Source organism: Syngnathoides biaculeatus, chromosome 22 (genome assembly GCF_019802595.1).
Source record: "Syngnathoides biaculeatus isolate LvHL_M chromosome 22, ASM1980259v1, whole genome shotgun sequence".
In the NCBI taxonomy this organism is placed as follows: Eukaryota; Metazoa; Chordata; class Actinopteri; order Syngnathiformes; family Syngnathidae; genus Syngnathoides; species Syngnathoides biaculeatus.
The window spans coordinates 5,709,194-5,730,056 of NC_084661.1; the positions used below are offsets into that span (position 1 = coordinate 5,709,194).

The window sequence follows — 20,863 nt, forward strand, 5'->3', positions numbered from 1 at the left end:
TTCGACATCCCTTTTGCCTTCAACTAACCCTATGGTGGAATATCAACAAATATAAGGGTTACAAAGAAATGGCCAAAATCAAACAAAAGGTACATTTGCCAAACTAAGGAATTTAAAAAAAACACTAATTCAGGAAAATTGCACAAAAAAGGGCATATTGAAAAGAAATCAAATCAGACCATATCTGGAAGACAGGTGGAAAACAATTGGAAAGGGGAAGAGGATGGATTACAAAAATTACAGTAAACCACCACAATCAAAGGTAAACAAACAAAATGAAGGGAAAAAAGTACTGAGAAATTAATAAATTTATGAAATTAAGCATGCAAATGGACAACCAAAATCAAAGGTAAAATAACCAAATTAGAGAGAGAACACACAAAGCATGGCACCCGGTTGAGTGGAGACAAGGTGTGGAGTGTTGTGGATGGACCGTGCACACCCAACCCTCAGGGCACAGAGGCTCGGTTGCCTCCACTAATGATGCAACCATGGTACCGACTAATGTAAGGTTTGTAAAGTAAACAAGTAGGCAGGACATTTAGCATTCCACCATTTTCAAACATGAATAGTGCCCCTCTGCTCAGAGAAGGCAGAGAAACATGCTTTAAGAGCAGACAGAGAGACGCTTTGTCCCCTTCTTTCCACCTCAAAGTTTTGGATCCCATTCCTCACACAAGTCTCACAAATGCTTCATCGTGCTTCTCCTTTCCCTCATTCCTGGTACTCCCAAAAGACATGCTGTCTCCTCATTACCATGTCCTACTGCTCATCCTTACTCAACAGGTAAGATGTGCTTTGACTTTTGTTATAACAAAAAAAGAAGACTTAAATAACAATAAAGATTGTTTTCTGGTTACTATTTTATCAGTCACAAAACTTTGTGTGTGCTAAACATAAATAACTTAAAGTAAATAAATAAGTATGACTAATTCAATTCTCTTGTGTGTTCAGCTGAATGCAGTTTAATGCTTAAATGTTTTTTTTCCTCGTAATCAAATAGCCCTCAACACAGTGTTAGAAGCAGTGAGTTTTCTCTCACTCCCCCACCCCCATATGTTGGTCTCATTCCAAAATCATTTAGTTTCTTTTCAAGAGGGAAAGTAAGAAATAGTGTAATGTGGTTGTGCAGGTTTGCACACACTCGTTGAACTGGAGAGTGGTATATTTATCAATCTCATTCAAACTTCTGCTAAATGAGATTCAGCACAGACCACCAGTTCAGGCTTTGACTAACCCCAAATAAATTGTTCTCAGCTTTTCTTAACAAAAAAAAATTTCAAGCAGAAGTTTTCGTCATTAACAAGCATTCTGAACCATTCTTAATTACCACCAGCTTATCTCAGGCCACAACTCGAGGTGAATAAAAACAGCCCCAGAAGCATGATCCTGAAACCACCATGGTTCATGATTATGGGCTTTCCTCATGTGCAGAACAAGTTCCAAAATCTGTATACTGTATGTTGCTCTGTGACTAGTCTAAAGAAACACTGGCTACATTCTTAGCATGCATGCTGGCTTGTTTTTAGAGAGAATGTTAGCTACCATATGATGACGCTCATAAGGCAGTTGGAACAATTGCAATTTTACATTTGCAAGTGGAAGAAGCTTCCATTCCCCCACACATTGACAGTGTAGCCAAGTCATTACACAAGATGCTCACACGCACACAGTATAACATAAAAACAGCATGCTCTCTGCATGCTTTGTGGTGCTCCCATTGTCTTTTGCGGCACTAAAGACCTCTTTAGTTCCGGAAACCATGCTGGGAGGATGTAAATTGCATTTAAAGTGCATGTTTTGTATCAATTATTTTTTCAGCCATTGTTTTATTTCCATCCATACATCCATTTTCTTCACCGCTAATGCTCACGAGGGTCGCAGGGAGTGCTGGAGCCTATCCCATCTGTCAACGGGCAGGAGGCAGGGTACAACCTGAAATGGTTGCCAGTCCCGGGTTCAATACAGGACCCGCCTATGTGGAGTTTCCATGTTCACCGTGCCTGCGTGGGTTTCCTTCGGGCAATCCGGTTTCCTCCCACATCCCAAACAACATACAACATTAATTGGACACTCTAAATTGCCCCTAGGTGTGATTGTGAGTGTGGCTGTTTGTCTCAATGTGCCCTACGATTGGCTGGCAACCAGTTTAGGGTGTACCCTACTTCCTGCCCGTTGAAAGCTGGGATATGCCCCAGCACTCCCGTGACCCTCATGAGGATAAGCGACAAAAATGTATGCTTTAGTATTAGAGTAAACTAGGCTGGGAGTGGATTGCCGTATCTGTAGCGACTCAGCCCCCAGCCGTGTAAACTTGTTTTTATTAACAAAAGTGCAGAATGACTATAAACAAGCAATAATGAGGGGAAGATAAAGGAAACATTATTTTTTTATTTTTATAAAAAGTAACACAAAAGCATTAACTCGTAACTCAAGTTAACGAAATCTTTGAAACGAAACAAAAATGCAGAAATGCTAAGGGGACAGAGCATTATTAAAGTTCACAAGAAAAACGCAATGTCAACTGACTCGCCCCCTTTTCACAAAGAACAAATCTAGTGTCACTTGTTTCTCCCATCTTTAAGGCACTTTTCTGAAGTGGGTCATCACATCATTAAGATTTTACAGTGCTCTGCTACATTGGGCTTTATTGGGGTGATGAAGTTCTACGAAATTATGGATTTCATTCCATTTAACACAGATAGCTTTGATATCAGCACTTGGGACATCCTTCTTGCCTTCAGCCTCATCAGACAACATCTCCTTCTCCAACGTCTTCTGCTCCTCCTGAAGATGCAGTTTCACTTGCCTTCTTTGGAGCCATTATGGGGGTTAATAGTCCTCAATAGGAATAAAAAAACAGTCTTGACTGGGACACGTCTGCTTACAGAGGCTGTGCTATACAAAATAACAAAGCACGTCGTGGGTGTGTCAGCTGCTGGCGCCGCGCGCGTTATGTTATTTACGGGTTTTTTCGGGGGAAGGAGGGGGGCGTTAGAATTGCGCGTCGTGGGTGGGTTGGCTGGTCGGGCCACGTGCGTTGTTATTTCTATTTTTTTTCCGGCGGTGTGGGAATTCACAACAAAGCGTGTCGTGGGTCAGCTGGTCTGGCCACGCGTGTTATGTGTCATGATCCTGCCGGTCCAGCCCTGGCGATGCAGGTGTTAGGGCAGACATGTCCAAAGTCCGGCCCCCGGGCCAATTGCGGCCCGTGGACAAATTTTTACCGGCCCGCGGCCTCTATCATGAAATCAATAATATGCGGCCCGCCAGCACTGTTGACCACAGTATAAAATACATGTGTACAAAAAGCTATTTTTCATATTTTTCATTTCACCAGAAGATGGCAGTAGCCCTGTGGCCGCACTCTGGCCGCCGTGACCCTTGACGTTGCGTGATCGTTTCAGCCCAGCCCATTTCTAACATGGCGTCTGTAAACAAAAAAAGGAAAGTTGACCGCGAGGGCCGCCGCTTCCAGGACAAGTGGAAATTTGAGTATTTTTTCACTGAAATACGAAACAACTGTGTCTGCCTAATTTGCCAAGAGACTGTGGCTGTTTTCAAGGAATTCAACATCAAGAGGCACTACCAGACGAAACATGCTAGCTACGACAAGCTAACTGGGAACAAACGCGGTGGAAAAAGTGAAGCAACTGGAAGCTGTTTTAACGGCACAGCAAAGCTTTTTCACAAGAGTCCGTGAGTCAAATGAAAATGCCACAAAGGCAAGCTACAAAGTGGCAACGCTGATTGCAAAGCACTGCAAACCTTTCACTGAGGGTGAATTTATTAAAGACTGTGTAATGAAAATGGTTGAGAAAATTTGTCCCGCGAAGAAGCAAGAGTTTGCCAATATTTGCCTGGCTCGTAATACTGTGTTACGGAGAATTGAAGACGTTTCATTAGATATTAAGAGACAGTTAGAGGCAAAAGGAACTGAGTTTGACTTTTTCTCGTTAGCGTGCGATGAAAGCACGGATGCGTCCGACACCGCTCAGTTACTGATCTTTTTAAGAGGAGTGGACAATGACATGAACGTGAGTGAAGAGCTTCTGGACCTCCAGAGTCTGAAGGGCCAAACAAGAGGAACGGATTTATTTGTTTCTGTTTGTTCCACCGTAGATGACATGAAACTACAGTGGAATAAAGTCACCGGGATTATTACGGACGGCGCACCTGCCATGGCTGGCGAGCGGAGTGGATTATCAAGCCTTGTCTGTAACAAAGTCAGCGAAGAAGGAGGCAGCGCTATTAAACTCCACTGTATTATTCATCAAGAAGTTCTCTGTGCCAAATATATGAAATATGATAATGTTATGAAACCGGTGATAAAGACTATTAATTATATTCGCTCCAAAGCGCTATGCCACCGCCAGTTTCAACAGTTTCTTCTCGACATCCAGGCTGAATACGGAGATGTTTTGTATCACACCGACGTAAGGTGGCTCAGTTGGGGGTCTGCGCTGCAGCGCTTCTTCTCTCTCAGGGAGGAAATTGGACAATTCTTGACTAAAAAGGGACAACCCATGCCACAATTAAATGATCCTGTTTGGCTGGCTGATTTGGGATTTTTAGTTGACATAACGCGACATCTGAATGCGCTGAACACAAGCCTTCAAGGGCAAAATGCAGTGGTAAGCCAACTGTATTCACACATCAAAGCCTTTCGGACCAAGCTGCTACTTTTCCAAAGACACCTGTCACAGGCGCAGCCCAATACCGCACATTTCCCGTCGCTGCAGGAAATTGTGACCAGTTTCCCACAGATCAATATCAGTGCGCAAATGACAAAGTATGCAGCAGACATCTCATCTCTGGTTGAGGAGTTTCAGCAGCGCTTTCGGGACTTTGCAGCTATTGAAAAGGAGATCACGCTTTTTTCCTCTCCTTTCTCCGTGGACCCTGATGACGCTCCAGACCACCTGCAACTGGAGCTCATTGAGCTGCAGTGTGACGCCGAGCATCGCAGTCGGCACCATCAGCTCCCTCTTGTCAACTTCTACCGCCAGCTGGATGAAGGCAGGTTCCAAGCAATTCGGACATTTGCTAAGAAAATGCTGAGCTTGTTTGGCTCCACATACATGTGCGAGAAGACATTCTCCGTTATGAACATTAACAAGAGCCGCATGAGGACGAGACTGAGTGACTCTCACCTGCGTGACGTCTTGCGCATCAAAACCACTGCTCTTGAGCCAGACATGGACTACATACTGCAGTCAAGATCCCAGTATCACCCTTCACATTTGTGCAGGCAAGACCTTTGTTAAGTCCTCTGAGTTGAATAAATTCTCAAATCTCAGTTAATTAATTTTTTTGTGATGGTCAAAATCACAGTTTGAATATGCAGTGATCATTGTTTTGTTTTCAGCACTTTTCCTACAGTGAGCATAAAATAGTGAATAATATGTAATGTTTCACATTAACTTAGATATCCTTTATAGTTTTCTTAATTTTTTGTGGTTTGTGATTTCGGTAAAAACCTAAATGTAAAAAAAAAATTAAAAGTAAAAGTATGCCATTTGTAATTAAATTAAAAAAAATCCCAAAAAGTTAATTTGTATTTAATGTTAATGGTTCAAAGAATGTCAGGCTAAATAGTCGGCCCCCACACATTTTCACCTTACCAAATCTGGCCCTCTTTGCAAAAAGTTTGGACACCCCTGCCTTAAATCAATACTGGCTGTTTTTCTGGTTGGATGAATTTGAGCTATATTGGTTTGGCTGTGAGCCAGCATTTTCTGCCTCAACAATTTGTTCATCTGACTGCTCTTCTTTGTCAAATATGTTCATTACTGCTTGTGAGTGTTCATAACTTTGTAAAACTTGCATTCTCGCCTCTGACACTGGTAGAGCAGTCTGCATTGCATGTATTTCTTATCGAGCCTTTAAAGTAATTTCTTCCTTTTCAAAAGCGAATTTCTCTTTGCAGTTGCAAGTTGCAGCCTTTGTTTTTAATGATGCATGTTCCATTTCTGCCTTTATTCTGATAGAAAAAGATGCAGACAACACACTTCCACAACATGATCCTTTCTCACTTGTTCGTATTGTAGACTTGGATAAATTGGACCTATTATCATTGTGTCTAATGCAGCCCTATGGGGGCACAAACCAGTGCAATCTGTAGGCCGTCCCCAAGCCCGATAAATGCAGAGGGTTGTGTCGGAAGGGCATCCGGCGTAAAAACTGTGCCAACAAATATGAGCGTTCATCTAAAGAATCCCATACCGGATCGGTCGTGGCCCGGGTTAACAACGCCCGCCCCCGGCACTGCTAACCTGCAGGGCGTCGGTGGAAATTCAGCTACTGTGGGTCGAAGACAAAGAGAGGAGGAAACCGGATCCAGCGTCAGAATAAAAAGAGGAATGCACAGAGCCTACAACTGAGTGTAGGGACTTTGAATGTTGGGACTATGACAGGAAAAGCACAGGAGTTGGTTGACATATGATTAGGAGAAAGGTTGTATTCTTTGCATCCAAGAGAGCAGGTGGAAAGGTAGTAAGGCTAGAAGTTTGGGAGCAGGGTTTAAATTATTCTACCACGGAGTAGATGGGAAGAGAAATGGAGTAGGGGTTATTTTAAAGAAGAGCTGGCTAAGATGTCTTGGAGGTGAAAAGAGTATCAGATCGAGTGATGAGACTAAAATTTGAAATTGAGAGTGTTATGTATAATGTGTTTTAGCGTCTATGCACCACAGGTAGGATGTGACCTAGAGTTGAAAGACAAATTCTGGAAGGAACTAGATGAAGTAGTTCTGAGCATCCCAGACAGCGAGAGAGTTGTGATTGGTGCAGATTGTAATGGACATATTGGTAAAGGAAACAGGGGCGATGAAGAAGTGATGGTAAGTACGGCATCCAGGAAAGGAACTTTGAAGGGCAGATGGTGGTGGACTTTGCAAAAAGGATGGAGATGGCTGTAGTGAACACTTATTTCCAGAAGGGAGAGGGATGAACATAGTGTGACCTACAGAGCGGAGGTAGAACCACGCAGGTAGATTATATTTTGTGCGACGATGTAATCTGAAGGAGGTTACTGACTGTAAATAGTGGTAGGGGAGAGTAGCTCGACAGCATAGGATGGTAGTATGTAGGATGATTCTGGTGGTGGGTAGGAAGATTAAGAAGACAAAGGTAGAGCAGAGAACTATGTGGTGGAAGCTGAAAAAGGAAGAATGTTGTGCGGCCTTCCGAAAGAGGTGAGACAGGCTCTCGATGGACAACCGAAGCTCCTGGAAGACTGGACGACGACAGCCAAGGTGATCAGAGAGACAGGCAGGAGAGTACTTGGTGTGTCATCTGGTAGGAAAGGGGAGAAGGAGACTTGGTGTTGGAACCCCAAAATACAGGGAGTCATACAAGGAAAGAGATTAGCGAAGAAGAAGTGGGATACTGAGAGGAACTGAGGAGAGGCGAAAGGAGTACATCGAGATGCGGCGACGTAGGGCAAAGGTATAGGTGGCAAAGGCTAAACAGAGGCATTGAAGACATGTACACCAGGTTGGGCACGAAAGAAGGAGAAAAAAAGGATCTCTACAGGTTGGCCAGACAGAGGATAGAGATGGGAAGGATGTGCAGCAGTCAGGGTGATTAAGGATAGAGATGGAAATGTGTTGACTGGTGCCGGTAGTGTACTAAATAGATGGAAAGAATACTTTTGAGAAGTTGATGAATGAAGAAAATGAGAGAGAAGGAAGAGTTAAAGAGGCAAGAGTGAAGGACCAGGAAGTGGAAATGATTACTAAGGGGGAAGTCAGAAAGGCACTACAAAGGATGAAAACTGGAAAGGCAGTTGGTCCTGATGACATACCGGTAGAGGTATGGAACAATTTGGAGAGATGGCTGTGGAGTTTTTGACCAACTTATTCAACAGAATACTAGCGGGCGAAAAGATGCCTGAAGAATGGAGGAAAAGTGTTCTAGTTCCCATTTTTAAGAACAAAAGGGATGTTCAGAGCTGTGGGAACTAGAGGAATAAAGTTGATGAGCCACACAATGAAGTTATGGGAAAGAGTAGTGGAGGCTAGACTCAGGACAGAAGTAAGTATCTCTGCGAGCAACAGTATGGTTTCATGCCTAGAAAGAGTACCACAGATGCATTATTTGCCTTGAGGATGCTCGTGGAAAAGTACAGAGAAGGTCAGAAGGAGCTACATTGTGTCTTTGTGGATCTAGAGAAAGCCTATGACAGAGTACCAAGAGAGGAACTGTGGTACTGCATGTGTAAGTCTGGTGGGCAGAGAAGTATGTTAAATAGTACAGGACATGTATGATGGCAGCAGAACAATGGTGAGGTGTGCCTTAGGTGTGACAGAGGAATTTAAGGTGGAGGTGGGACTGCATCAGGGATCAGCTCTGAGCCCCTTCCTGTTTGCAGTGGTAATGGATAGGCTGACAGATGAGGTTAGACTGGAATCCCCTTGGACCATGATGTTCGCAGATGATATTGTCATATGCAGTGAAAGCAGGGAGCATGCAGAGGAACAATTGGAAAGATGGAGACATGCACTGGAAAGGAGAGGAATGAAGATTAGCCGAAGTAAAACAGAATATATGTGCGTGAATGAGAAAAGTAGATGGGGAAGAGTGAGGCTACGGAGAAGAGATAGCGAGGGTCGACGACTTCAAATACTTGGGGTCAACAATACAGAGCAATGGAGAGTGTGGTCAGGAAGTGAAAAAACGGGTCCAAGCAGGTTGGAACAGCTGGCGAAAGGTGTCTGGTGTGTTATGTGACAGAAGAGTGTCTGCTAGGATGAAGGGCAAAGTTTACAAAACAGTGGTGAGGCCGGCCATGATGTACGGATTAGAGACAGTGGCACTGAAGAAACAACAGGAAGCTGAACTGGAGGTGGCAGAAATGAAGATGTTGAGGTTCTCGCTCGGAGTGACCAGGTTGGATAGGATTAGAAATGAGCTCATTAGAGGGACAGCCAAAGCTGGATGTTTTGGAGACAAGATTCGAGAGAGCAGACTTCGATGGTTTGGACATGTTCAGAGGCGAGAGAGTGAGTATATTGGTAGAAGGATGCTGAGGATGGAGCTCCCAGGCAAAAGAGCGAGAGGAAGACCAAAGAGAAGGTTTATGGATGTGGTGAGGGAAGACATGAGGGCAGTTGGGGTTAGAGAGGAAGATGCAGGAGATAGGCTAAGATGGCAAAAGATGACACGCTGTGGCGACCCCTAATGGGACAAGCCGAAAGGAAAAGAAGAAGAAGAAGAAGAAGATCATTGTGTCTAATCTATACACGCTTCAACTTGCTCATGTGTCAAGACAACTTTCATCCATTTTTTTACATTTCCAGAAAAAATAATTTGTTGATTTATGTTTTAGGACCACACCAGTTTTGCTGGTCATTCAAAAATTCCTCCTCATCCAAAAATTGCTGAAGTCCAGAATTAAGCTCCACAAACTCCTGCTGCATACAGTTGAAATGAACACACATTTTATCCTTTCCAGTGTTGACATTTGAATCATCTTTCATAAGATGCGCAATTTGTCTTGTCATTGCAGTTACAGTATATGGGATAGTTTATGCTTCCGTGTATGCATCTGTCTAGCTTTGTGCTCTTCCACAGCCTTCCTTGTCAGTCCTTTTCACTTTATGTTTTCCAATGTTGTGTTCATCCATTATGAATGCCCTTTTTTTCATACTGGGTAAAGCGGAAAGCACAGTTGCAAACGCTATTGTAGCTTCTTCCACAACAGACTACTGCAATTCCAATAACAGCCGTTTATTTGCGGCTCATATCAAAGCAGACAACTTACAGTTCAAAATCCTTAGGATGTCTGTGCACAGGTTTTTCTCCAGCTCAAACTACGTGGCTTTCAGTCCCAAAGTCTACATATCTATCCAAAAGGAGCTACTTTTTTGACTATTGTAGTTTCCTGAATTGGCTAGGCTTTAGGCATTCTTCTTTGTCTTCTTTTGCCAAAAAAAAAAGGAAAGTAAGTAATCTGCTGAAGTGGGTGATTTGTTCAAAGAAAACAATTTACTTGAATTCAAACAACAACAACAAAAAAATAAAATTGTTTCTGCATCGAATGGTCTTTCCCCTTGTAAAATTATGTATTTAAACCACAAGAAATCCAGGTCTATGAACAAACAGAAAGAAAATGATGGTCGAAAAACTATTTCACCCAACAGTCAATATTTCCACTGCCCGTCTCACCTGCTTTCTTCTTCCGGTTTATTACATCATCACAACATATCAACTCTGAAGTAAACCTCAAATGCCCATTTTCACAACCATAGAATGCAACATGTCCATCATCCACAGCATACATATAATAAACAATTTGTGAATGATCTATCCTACATACATATTTAAAACTTTGCTGAAATTATTTCACCGCAACGACCCACTAATTATTCTAAATGAAAGATTAGTTGAAAATATTTGAAAAAACTAATTATATTTGGGCTCTTACAAAGACGTGGGATTTATTTATTCTCTTAGGATCAGTAATTACTGCAACGCTGTGACACTGTAGAGCCGGGGTTGTTAATGCATCGATTGCTATCAACTAATTGATCGTGAGGCAGTTTTGGTCGATCGCATGATTCAGGTGTGGCCAATACATTGATCGTGTTGCGGCGACTGGCTTACAGTTGGTTTGATCAATCCAGGCCTTTCTGATGTGTCTAAAGATCATCTAAAGATCCATCCATTCATCCAACCATTTTCTTAGACGCTTATCATCACAAGTGTTACGGGAGTGCTAGACTCAATCCCAGCTGTCAACAGGCAGGAGGCAGGGTACACCTTGAGCAGGTTGTCAGCCAATCGCAGGGCACATGGAGACTGACAACAGTTGCACTCACCATCACACCGAGGGGCAATTTAGAGTGTCCGATTAATCTTGGAAAACAGTAACACGAAAAAACCCACACAGCCACAGGCAGAACATGCAAATCCTCCACAGGGAGGGCCGCGATTGAACCCTGAAGCTCAGAACTGAGAAACCAACGTCTTACAGCTGTGCTACCGTGCCGCCTCCATCTAAATCTACTGAAGATAAAAAATTAAAAGCGTTCCATACTGTCTAATGCAGTTGCTGTGGCGACATGTTGTTCACCATGCTGTTGTGTTGTGCTGCAAATAATTCTGAATTGCAATGAAAATTATTCAAATAATTTGAAAAATGTTGTCACTCAAATATAAATCTGAAACATGTGGTTTATATTTCTATTCACTGGATCAATGCGCCAGTACCCCAATGTGCCCACAACAGGTTAGAGTTAGCCCTAATCCTCACCCTAATCCTGCCAGAGGGCACTAGGCCCCTTAATAGCTGCTCGTGGGTGTAGTTCCTTTTGTGCTCATTATTCTCAATCACATTCTTGAGTGACTGAATATACCCTGACTTTAACCATTTATTTTTAATACACATGTAAATCAGAGGACCTTTCTGACATTACACAACCCATTCAGGTACAAGACTGGACAGGGCTGAAAATTGCCACTTTCTTTGTTTCCATTTTCCTTGTACTCTTTCGCGATCATGAGAAGGATGAGAACCCAAACGCCTGCTGACAATAGATAAATTGAAAATATACTCTCTGGAAAAGTGATGCAGGGTTCACAAATGACATTGTTGTTATCGTATTCAACACATGCTTACACAAGTGGAATCTTCTTCTTTTTCTTTCGGCTTGTCCCGTTAGGGGTTGCCACAGCGTGTCACCTTTTTCCATCTAAGCCTATCTCATGCATCTTCTACTCTAACACCCACTGTCCTCATGTTCTCCCTCACAACATCCATCAATCTTTTCTTTGGTCTTCCTCTCGCTCTTTTGCTTGACAACTCCATCCTCAGCACCCTTCTTCCAATATACTCACTCTCTTGCCTCTGAATATGTCCAAACCATCGAAGTCTGCTCTCTCTAACCTTGGCTCCAAAACATCCAACTTTGACTGTCCCTCTAAAGAGCTCATTTCTAATCCGATCCAACCTGTTAACTCCGAGCGAGAACCTCAGCATCTTCATTTCTGCTACCTCCAGTTCAGCTTCCTGTTGTTTCTTCAGAGCCACTGTCTCTAATCTGTACATCATGTCATACATTATTGTCATTGTTGACAACACGTCTAGAATATGATATTATACAAAGGTTCAGGTTTATTTATTTATTCATTTTTTATGGTACATATTGATATACTGTGGAATTCTACAGTATATCGATATGAGGGCATCCTGAAATTAACTATAATTTACTTTGTCTTTTTATTTAGTGTTTTTGGAGCGTTCTGGTCAATGGACAGCATCTGAGTCATCATCATGGAAGTGACCACAATATGGCTAAGAGACAGTTCTGTCAATGGCCCTGCAAGTGTGGGCTAATACCTCCGTGTACCCCAGGAGTGAGTTCTGTGGTGGATGGATGTGGCTGCTGCAAGAGGTGTGCTCAGCAAATTGGAGATCCCTGCAACGAAAGGGACATCTGTGATATTCACAAGGGAATGTACTGTGACTTCTCAGCTGACCATCCAAGATATGAAATTGGAGTATGTTCCTGTGAGTATCATTCGCATTAGTAATGTTGTGTATTGTGGAGATAAAAGAAATAGTTGTTGATGTTCATAGTCATATATCTATCACACGTCCCAATAACCATCCATCGATGGGGGTATGGAGATGATGATGATGATGATGATGATGGACACCAAAGAAGCTAATCGACAAATCCTCATTGATACCCGATTTGACAGTTCAGTGGACGGTTACGTCTTCCCAGCTCGTCTGAGAAATGGTGGAGAATAAGTAGAATACAGGGATTTTCTTTTTAGCTTCAAACCAGTACATTTGTTCACATATTTGTTATTTGTTTCAACTCCCCTCAGCTCTTGCTCGAGCAAGGTGACATCAGATCACATGAAGAGCACACGACATTTAGTCCCATAATACATGGAGTAAGGACATACTCGTGTATCAGCAGTAATAGTCGTGGAAGTGGAGTGTAGTAGTAGTGTATCAGTAGGTAATGTCTCCCCCTCTGTAAAATATAAAAAATGTTAACGATCTACGTGGCTGGTATCACGTGAACTGGTATCACATGGCAACAACCAGAGATTGTGAGCATGACCAAGCACATTAACGTGGTTGTCACGATAAATGTATCAAATTGGACTGGACCCCAAAATAGACTGAAGTGCAGGGAGTTGATGAAAATGCTTTATTTAATACTGTCTCAGAGCTCTTGTCTCACGGTCGGTTGGAACAAATAAAGTGTAGGAAGTGGGAACCTGAGGAGGTTGAAGAGCTTGACTTTGTGTTTATAGTGCATAGCAATCCGGGAGGCATAGGAGGAAAACTGGAGGGTGAGTCTAGGTGCGGGTTGTTGGATAATAACTGATAAAGGAGAGTTGACCCGTGTGCCACAAATAAGTGTCGCTGGCATCAGATGCCTGAGTCAAGGCAAGGCTTAAATACCGGTAGTGATGAATGCTGAGTGGGCACAGGCGCGCAGGCAGTGATAAGTTCTGATTGGGAACAGGTGCGCAGGTGAGAGGGTGGTAATTGCTGGGGAGGAAGAAAGACGGTGGGGCAAGCAGGGCACAAAGCGCTTCCCAATCTCTGGAAAAAAGGTTATGCAGGGCACAGATAATTACATAAGTTTTGATCAAATGTAAATGTTTTTCTACATACAATAACATTTTACCGAAGTGGTTCTTTTAGACCACAAAAAGTACAAAATAATAAGTTTCTCCTGTGAATTAATATGGGTGCATATGGCCAACATAAAAGAGTGCATGAAAATAACGACAGTCGGGTTTAACTTGGCACCCCAATTAATCCATTAAATCAAGGTCCCACTGTATTATATTATTCAGCACCCAACGAGCCTCGCTCGCCCCAATGGGTGAAAAAGCAATGGAGTTGTGAGACCTGATTTCACACCTTCTTCTTTTCCTTTCGTCTTGTCCCGTTAGTCATCTTTTTCTATGTACGCCTTTCTCCTGCATCATCCTCTCTAAGCAACCTTCTGCGTTGGCAATGAAAGCAAATGATTTGATCCAAGAACTGTTGAATCGGCTGTTATCATGCCTAAACGCCAAAGGCTAATCCCAATCCTCTATCAATTGAGTTGTGAAGAAAATCAGAATTTGAACACCCTGCTATATTGCAAGTTCTCCCACTTAGAAATCATGGAGTGGTCTGAAATTTTCATCGTAGGTGCATGTCCACTGTGAGAGCCTAACCTAAAAAGAAAAATTGAGAAATCACAATGTATGATTTTTTTAAGGATTTATTTGTGTGATAGAACTGCAAATAAGTATTTGAACACCTGAGAAAACCAATGTTAATATTTGGTATAGTAGCCATTGTTTGCAATTACAGAGGTCACCAGGTTGTTCACTAGGTTTCCTAAGTGGGAGAACTTGCAATATAGCAGGGTGTTCATATACTTATTTTCTTCACTGTAACACCTAGGACAAGGCTATTTCTGATCATTTTTGTGTATTCTTTGAATATTCTGATATTCTTTCTCATGAGAAGGATGAGATTGGCAGACCAACTACAGCTCCAACCCTCCAACCATCTCCAACAGAACCACAAAGGTCGCACAATAATGTGTTCTCCAAAAGGCTGCAGATAGTCAAACAAGCAATCAAATAGACAAAGTCAACACATAATGTACACAATTCAGATACAACTTAAACTATGATAAAGTTAAAAAAGAAGCAGTCAAAACAACAAAGTCAGATCATAAGTAACAGGATTCACAAATTACCAAGTCTATGTTAAAAGTAACGTTAAAAGGGTATGTGGATAAGAAGGTTTGACTTTATAAAATGTAAAGGATATGTAGATTTAAAGGATATGGGGATGAAAAAGATTCAAACCAATGCCTCTCCCTCCAGTAGTTATAGGTTGAGTCGTCCTCACGATCCTCGTTGTACAAGTTGTGTTGGTTTAATAAGATTATGCGGTTACTCACGCTCGGTGCCTCTTCAACATGAATGGTTTGATCACAAATGTGTCGCGTTGTGAGACAACCAACAACGTCTAGTTGTTAGCAAGCAGGGCTAGGCTAAGCTAGGCCACGCTGCTTCAAATGTGAATTAAATACGGCTCCAATTTGGGTTCTAAGATTTCACAGAATGATTCTTAGTCCGCTGAAGTCATCACCAGGAGCGTCCCAAGTCGAGTAGTCACAACAATTCGGTCCAAATTCAGCAGGATTTATTTATTGTACGATCGGGTTTGCCGGAGCCCAGACTTACGCATGCAGTACCATCCTCAAGGCTTGTGGAGAAACATTCTGTGGACTGACGTGTCAAAAAAATTAACTTTTTGGAAGGTGTGCCACCTGTTACATCTGGCGTAAAAATGGCACAACATTTGATAAAAAGAACACTATGCTGAAGAGTGATGCATAGTGGTGGGACTGCTTTTCTGCCTCAAGACCAGGAAAACCTCCTGTGATTGATGGAAAAATTAATTCTGATGTGTACCAGAACTTTCTGAACGAGAACGTCCGCCCATCAGTTCATTTCCTCAAACACAAGCGCTCTTGGATCATGGAGTAGGACAACAATCTGAAACACAGCAGCAAGTCAACCTTTGAATGGCTGAAAAATAATAATTAAAAAAAATAATTACAGTTTTGGAGTGGCCAACTCAAAATCCAGATTTAAATCCAACAGAGATGGTGTGTTGTGATCTTAAATGGGCAGTTCATGCAAGAAAAGCCTCCATTATGGTTGAGTTCAAACAATTCTGCAAAGAGTCATGGATTGAGTCACGTGCACCTGGCACCAGGACACTGTAGGTCGCAATTCGATGATCGACTTTGTAGTCGTGTCATCGGACTTGCAACCTCATGTTTTGGACACTTGGGTGAAGACAGGAGCAGAGCTGTCAACTGATAACCACCTGGTGGTGAGTTGACTCTGATGGTGAGGGAAGATGCCAGTCCGATGTGGCAGGCCCAAACTTATTGTGAGCGTCTGCTGGGAACGGCTGGCAGATTACCATTTCAGAAGGAATATCAATTCCCACCTTTGAAAGAACTTTGCTCATATTACAGGGTAGGCGGGGGAAATTTAGTCCGAGTGAACGATGTTCCGCGCCTCCATTGCTGAGGGGGCCGACCGGAGCTGTGGCCGTAAGGTGCCTGTCGTGGCGGCCACCCCCGAACATGTTGGTGGAAAACAACAGTGAGGGATTCTGTCAATCTGAAGAAGGAGTCCTATTATAGTCCAGTTTTGCCCTGTGAGACTCCCAAGGCAGCTCATAGGTACCGGCTGGCCAAGCGAAATGCACCTTCGGTGGTCACTGAAGCAAAAATACGGGAGTGGGAGGAGTTCGGTGAGACCATGGAGAAAGGCTTGGCTCAAATGGCTTTGAGGAAATTCTGGTTGACCATCGGGCATCTCAGGAGAGGGAAGCAGTCTGGCGTCAACATTGTGTATAGTGGGGCTGGAGCACTGCTGACCTCAACTCGTGATGTGAGTCAGTGGGGAGAAGACCTCCTCAATTCCATCAACAAACCTTCTCATGAGGAAGCTGAGTCTGGGTTCTCTTCTCTGGGGTTGAGGTCACTGATGTGGTTAAAAAGTTCCTTGGTGGCAGGGCCCTGGGGGTGGATGAGATTAACTCAGAGTTCCTAAAGGCTCTGGATGTTTGGGGCTGTCCTGGTTGACACGCCTCTGCAACATTGCATGGACATCTGGGACAGTGCCTCTGGATTGGCTGACTGGGGTGGTGGTCCCTCTTTTAAAGAAGGGTGACCGGAGGGGGTGTTTCAACTATAGGGGGATCACACTCCTCAACCTCACTGGTAAGGTCTATTCAGGGCTGTGGAGAGGACGGTCCATTGGGAAGTCGAATCTCAGATTCAGGAGGAGCAATGTGGTTTTTGTCCTGAACGTGGAGCCGTGGACTGGCTCTACACCCTCGCCAGGATCCTCGAGGGTGCATAGGAGTTCACCCAACCAGTCTACATGTTTTATAAAATATTAAATTGGAGAAGGCATTCGACCATGTCCCTCGGGGAGTCTTGTGGGGGGGTTCTTCGGGAGTATTGAGTACCGAACCCCCTGATATGGACTGTTTGATTCCTTCACGACCGCTGTTAGAGTTTGTTCCGCATTGCCGCCAATAAGCCAGACTTGTTTCCGGTGAGAATTGGACTCCGGCAAGGCTGCCCTTTGTCACCGATTTTGTTCATAATTTTTATGGACAGAATCTTTCGGTGCAGCCGGGGCGTAGAGGGTGTCCGGTTTCCTGGCCTCAGCATCGCATCTCTTCTTTTGCAGATGATATGGTTCTGTTGGCTTCATCAAGCCGTGATTTCCAACTCTCACTGGAGCAGTTCGCATCAGAGTGGGAAACGGCCGGAATGAGAATCAGCACCTCCAAATCTGAGACCATGGTCCTCAGTCAGAAAAGGGTGGTGCGCCCTCTGCCGGTCGGGGATGAGGTCCAGCCCCAAGTGAAGGAGTTCAAATATCTAAGGGTCTTGTTTACGAGTGAGGGAAGAATGGAGCAGGAGATCAACAGACGGATTGGCACAGCGTCTGCCGTGATGGAGAATTTGTATCGGTCCGTTGTGGTAAAGAGAGAGCTAAGTCGAAAGGCAAAGCTCTCAATTTACCCCTCGATGGACGTTCCTACCCTCACCTATGGGCACGAGCTGTCGATTGTGACTGAAAGAGTCAAGTTTCCTCTGCAGGGTGTCTGGGCTCTCCTTTAGAGATAGGGTGAGAAGCTCGGTCATCCGGGAGAGGCTTAGTGTCAAGCCGCTGCTCCTCTGTATTGAGAGGGGCAAGATGAGTTGGCTGGGGCATCTGATCCGGATGCCTCTTGGGTGCCTCCCTGGTGGGGTGTTCCAGGCATGTCCCACCGGAGAGAGACCCCAGGGACAACACAGGACATGCTGGGTAGACTATGTGTCTCGGCTGGCCAGGGAACACCTCAGGCTCACCTGGAAGAGCTGGAAGAAATGGCTGAGGAAAGGGATGTCTGGGTATCCCTGCTGAAGCTATGTCCCCCGTGACCCATATCAGAGAAGGGATAGAAAAAGGATGGATGGATATTTGAGACAAAAAGACATATTTAGTTAAAATTGTAACTATAAAACCTCATAAATATATACAGTTTAATAAATTTATTATATAAATACAAATTATAAAACACTGTATTAAATTACTGTTTACATTACCAATCATCATTACAAGACTTCTGCTGAAGGCATTGTGTGGGTACCAGAATGTTTAATCAACAGTACAGCATTTATACTTGGGACACTAGAGACAAATGTTGCAACAGTAAAGTGTTAAACAATAACAATAAAACAACATTTTTATTGGAGTACAGAAAGTGACCATATCCTTAACCCTACAACGCAAACGCGTGATGTGTTTGATGTGATGTGTGTCCTGTATAGCACAGAATTTTACCGACGCACAGCTGTAACGTTGCTTCCGTTCCACCACTGTGATGTCACTGCCGCTTCGCATTGTGACGTCCCCTCCTTCGACAAAAGGAACTTTTGCTCGCTAGGAGAACACACGGCGTGTCTCTCTCACCTTCTCCAGCACATTCTGGCCACATCTCCACTCATCCTCTTTTTATTTCCTTAGGGCGGTCCAAAAGATAACAAACAATGCAAATGTGATGAACAAAGCCACCATAAACAAATGTGACAAATAAAGCAAGCGTGAGTCGATAAACACATTAATTAGACACTTTAAATTGCCGCTTGGTGTGATTGTGAGTGCGACTTGTCTGTCTCCATGTGGCCTGCGATTGACTGGCAACCAGTTCAAGGTGTACCGCACCTCCTGCCCGTTGACAGCTGGAATAGGCTCCAGCACTCCCGCAACCCTTGGGAGGAGAAGTTGCAAAGAAAATGGATGGATGGATGGAGTCAAGAAACAAAGCAACTGTGGCAAACAAGAGTGAATGTAATGTGCTTCTTTGTTGCATCATATTGTCAAGCATATTAAGCATAGCAAAAGACCATAAAACCAAAAAAAGAGAGCAAATATGAGATAACTTCATGTCTAATTTATTACATTGAATCTAACACCTTGGACAAGGACATAACCCCGTCAACACAATTGCTTAACTCGAGACCTTGTACCATGTTGTCGCACGCAAGTTTTACTTTTCGCCAAACGTCATCATCTTCCTCTTCCTCATCATCACTGGGCTGTTTTTCTGCAATCCGTTTTCCACAAAATGAACACAGTTCCGATTTCGAACAATCCTCTCATTTTGCATCTTCCTCTTCTACTTTGGTGCTTCTGGAGAAGCTTTAACATCAGCACAGCGCTTTGGCAGCATTCTGAACTTGAGAAGTTATCACGCACAAAGTCAATAGCATAGAAAATGGTGGATAGGAAGGGCAAGGGAGAAGAGGAAGGAAGAGTTTCTAGGTAAGACTTTGATGATGTGCAGCCAATCAGCTCCAAAAAGCCGTTGTGGCCTTTTTTTTTTTTTTTTTTGCTTCATTGGTCAATGTCACACCGTGGATGTCACCTTGTATCAATGCGGCTTCCCATAATATAGTACGTATTGTATGCCGATCAGTCTTTTTTTTTTTTTTTTGTGGAAAGGGGGGTTGAAAAATAAAATGCGATGCACTGAAGCTGCAATAGGTAAATCGCAAAGTAGAGAGGGATTATTGCATTTAAAGAGGTTACATATGCTTGTGGGGATAGGGCCCTCTACAATCACACTAGAAATTAGCTGACTAAAGAAATTAACATTACAAAGAGGGATTATCCAGCAAAACAGATTCCGTTATTTACATGTAAAATGTGCTTCTACTTAAGATAATTTCATGTTATAAAGCGACTTCCGGAATGGATACATTTCGTAAGTAGAGGTACTACTGTAGTATAAGTCTGATTTCTGTGCATTATATTCTTTAGATTTCGGCGAATGCTGGGTGCAAGGTAAAACAGTCTCTATTGTCACGCATGCTATGATGCAGCCATCCGCAGAACTGAGCAACAAAATAATATCAGTTGATGTCATTCCAAATAATATACAGATAAAAAGAAAGAAGCCACCTAATAAACATACACTTTGTTTGCGAAATATGTACCTATGACAGAATTGTATTCTTACTTGTGGAATCTCACGTCTGTTTTTGGACATCACTGGACAGCTTCTCACACTCGGGCATGGAAAATGTTAACTTTAATCTGGATACATGACTGCAAGCATTTGTCTGTGAGGCGATTGTGGTACCAGTATTATGATTTTGGAATATCACCTTGTTGCTCCTATGTTGATCCAAGATTGCTAATATTCCAAATGCATATTTCTTCATGTTCCAACAACCGTCAGGAAGACCATTCCATGTTTCAAATAAGTTTCTGGGGTGATACGAGGCTTTTAAGTTTGCTCCATTTGTGGCTTTGTGCATGCTGGGCTTTCCGGCGAGTGACTTTTTCACTCCCAACTTTGCTGCAGTTGTAACATGCCTTCGCTGGAAATATCTGTCCACATGATTGTTTTTACGACAGGACATCTCATTACAAAGCAGACGTGTAAGCAAACCATCCGCGTTGGCAGTTAAAGCAAATGATTTGGTCCGAGAACTGTTGAATCCGCTATCATGCCTAAACGCCGAACCCTAACCCTCTATCAATTAACGTCAAGAACAAGGCTATCTATGATCATTTTTTGTGCATTCTTTTAATTATAGATTGTTCCAAAAGTTCAGACAACCTCTATGTCCATTCAGAAAATCTACTGGAGGGTAGAGAGAAACAAAGACAGAGCGCTAATTGTTAACAAGATGACAAAAAGAAATTATATTCTACAACAAAGAAACATTAAATACGGATGTTGCATGGGACTGTACCCCAACACCCTGTGAGGGAATGACAGGACAAGATAAGAA

The 20,863-nt window shown here is 43.1% G+C and overlaps 1 protein-coding gene across 2 annotated transcripts in view; it reads left to right on the plus strand.

The window, feature by feature from the left end:
* Positions 1-547: 547 nt before the first annotated feature.
* ccn6 (cellular communication network factor 6) overlaps positions 548-20,863 on the plus strand; it is a 53,822-nt gene continuing 33,506 nt past the window's right edge. The window contains exons 1-2 of one of the 2 annotated variants that reach the window (XM_061810559.1): positions 548-786; positions 12,231-12,513. In XM_061810559.1, coding sequence (XP_061666543.1) covers positions 565-786; positions 12,231-12,513 — 505 coding nt within the window. In that variant the 5' untranslated portion in view covers positions 548-564. The remainder of the gene's footprint in view (positions 787-12,230; positions 12,514-20,863) is intronic. The other variant, XM_061810560.1, reaches the window with a different exon arrangement.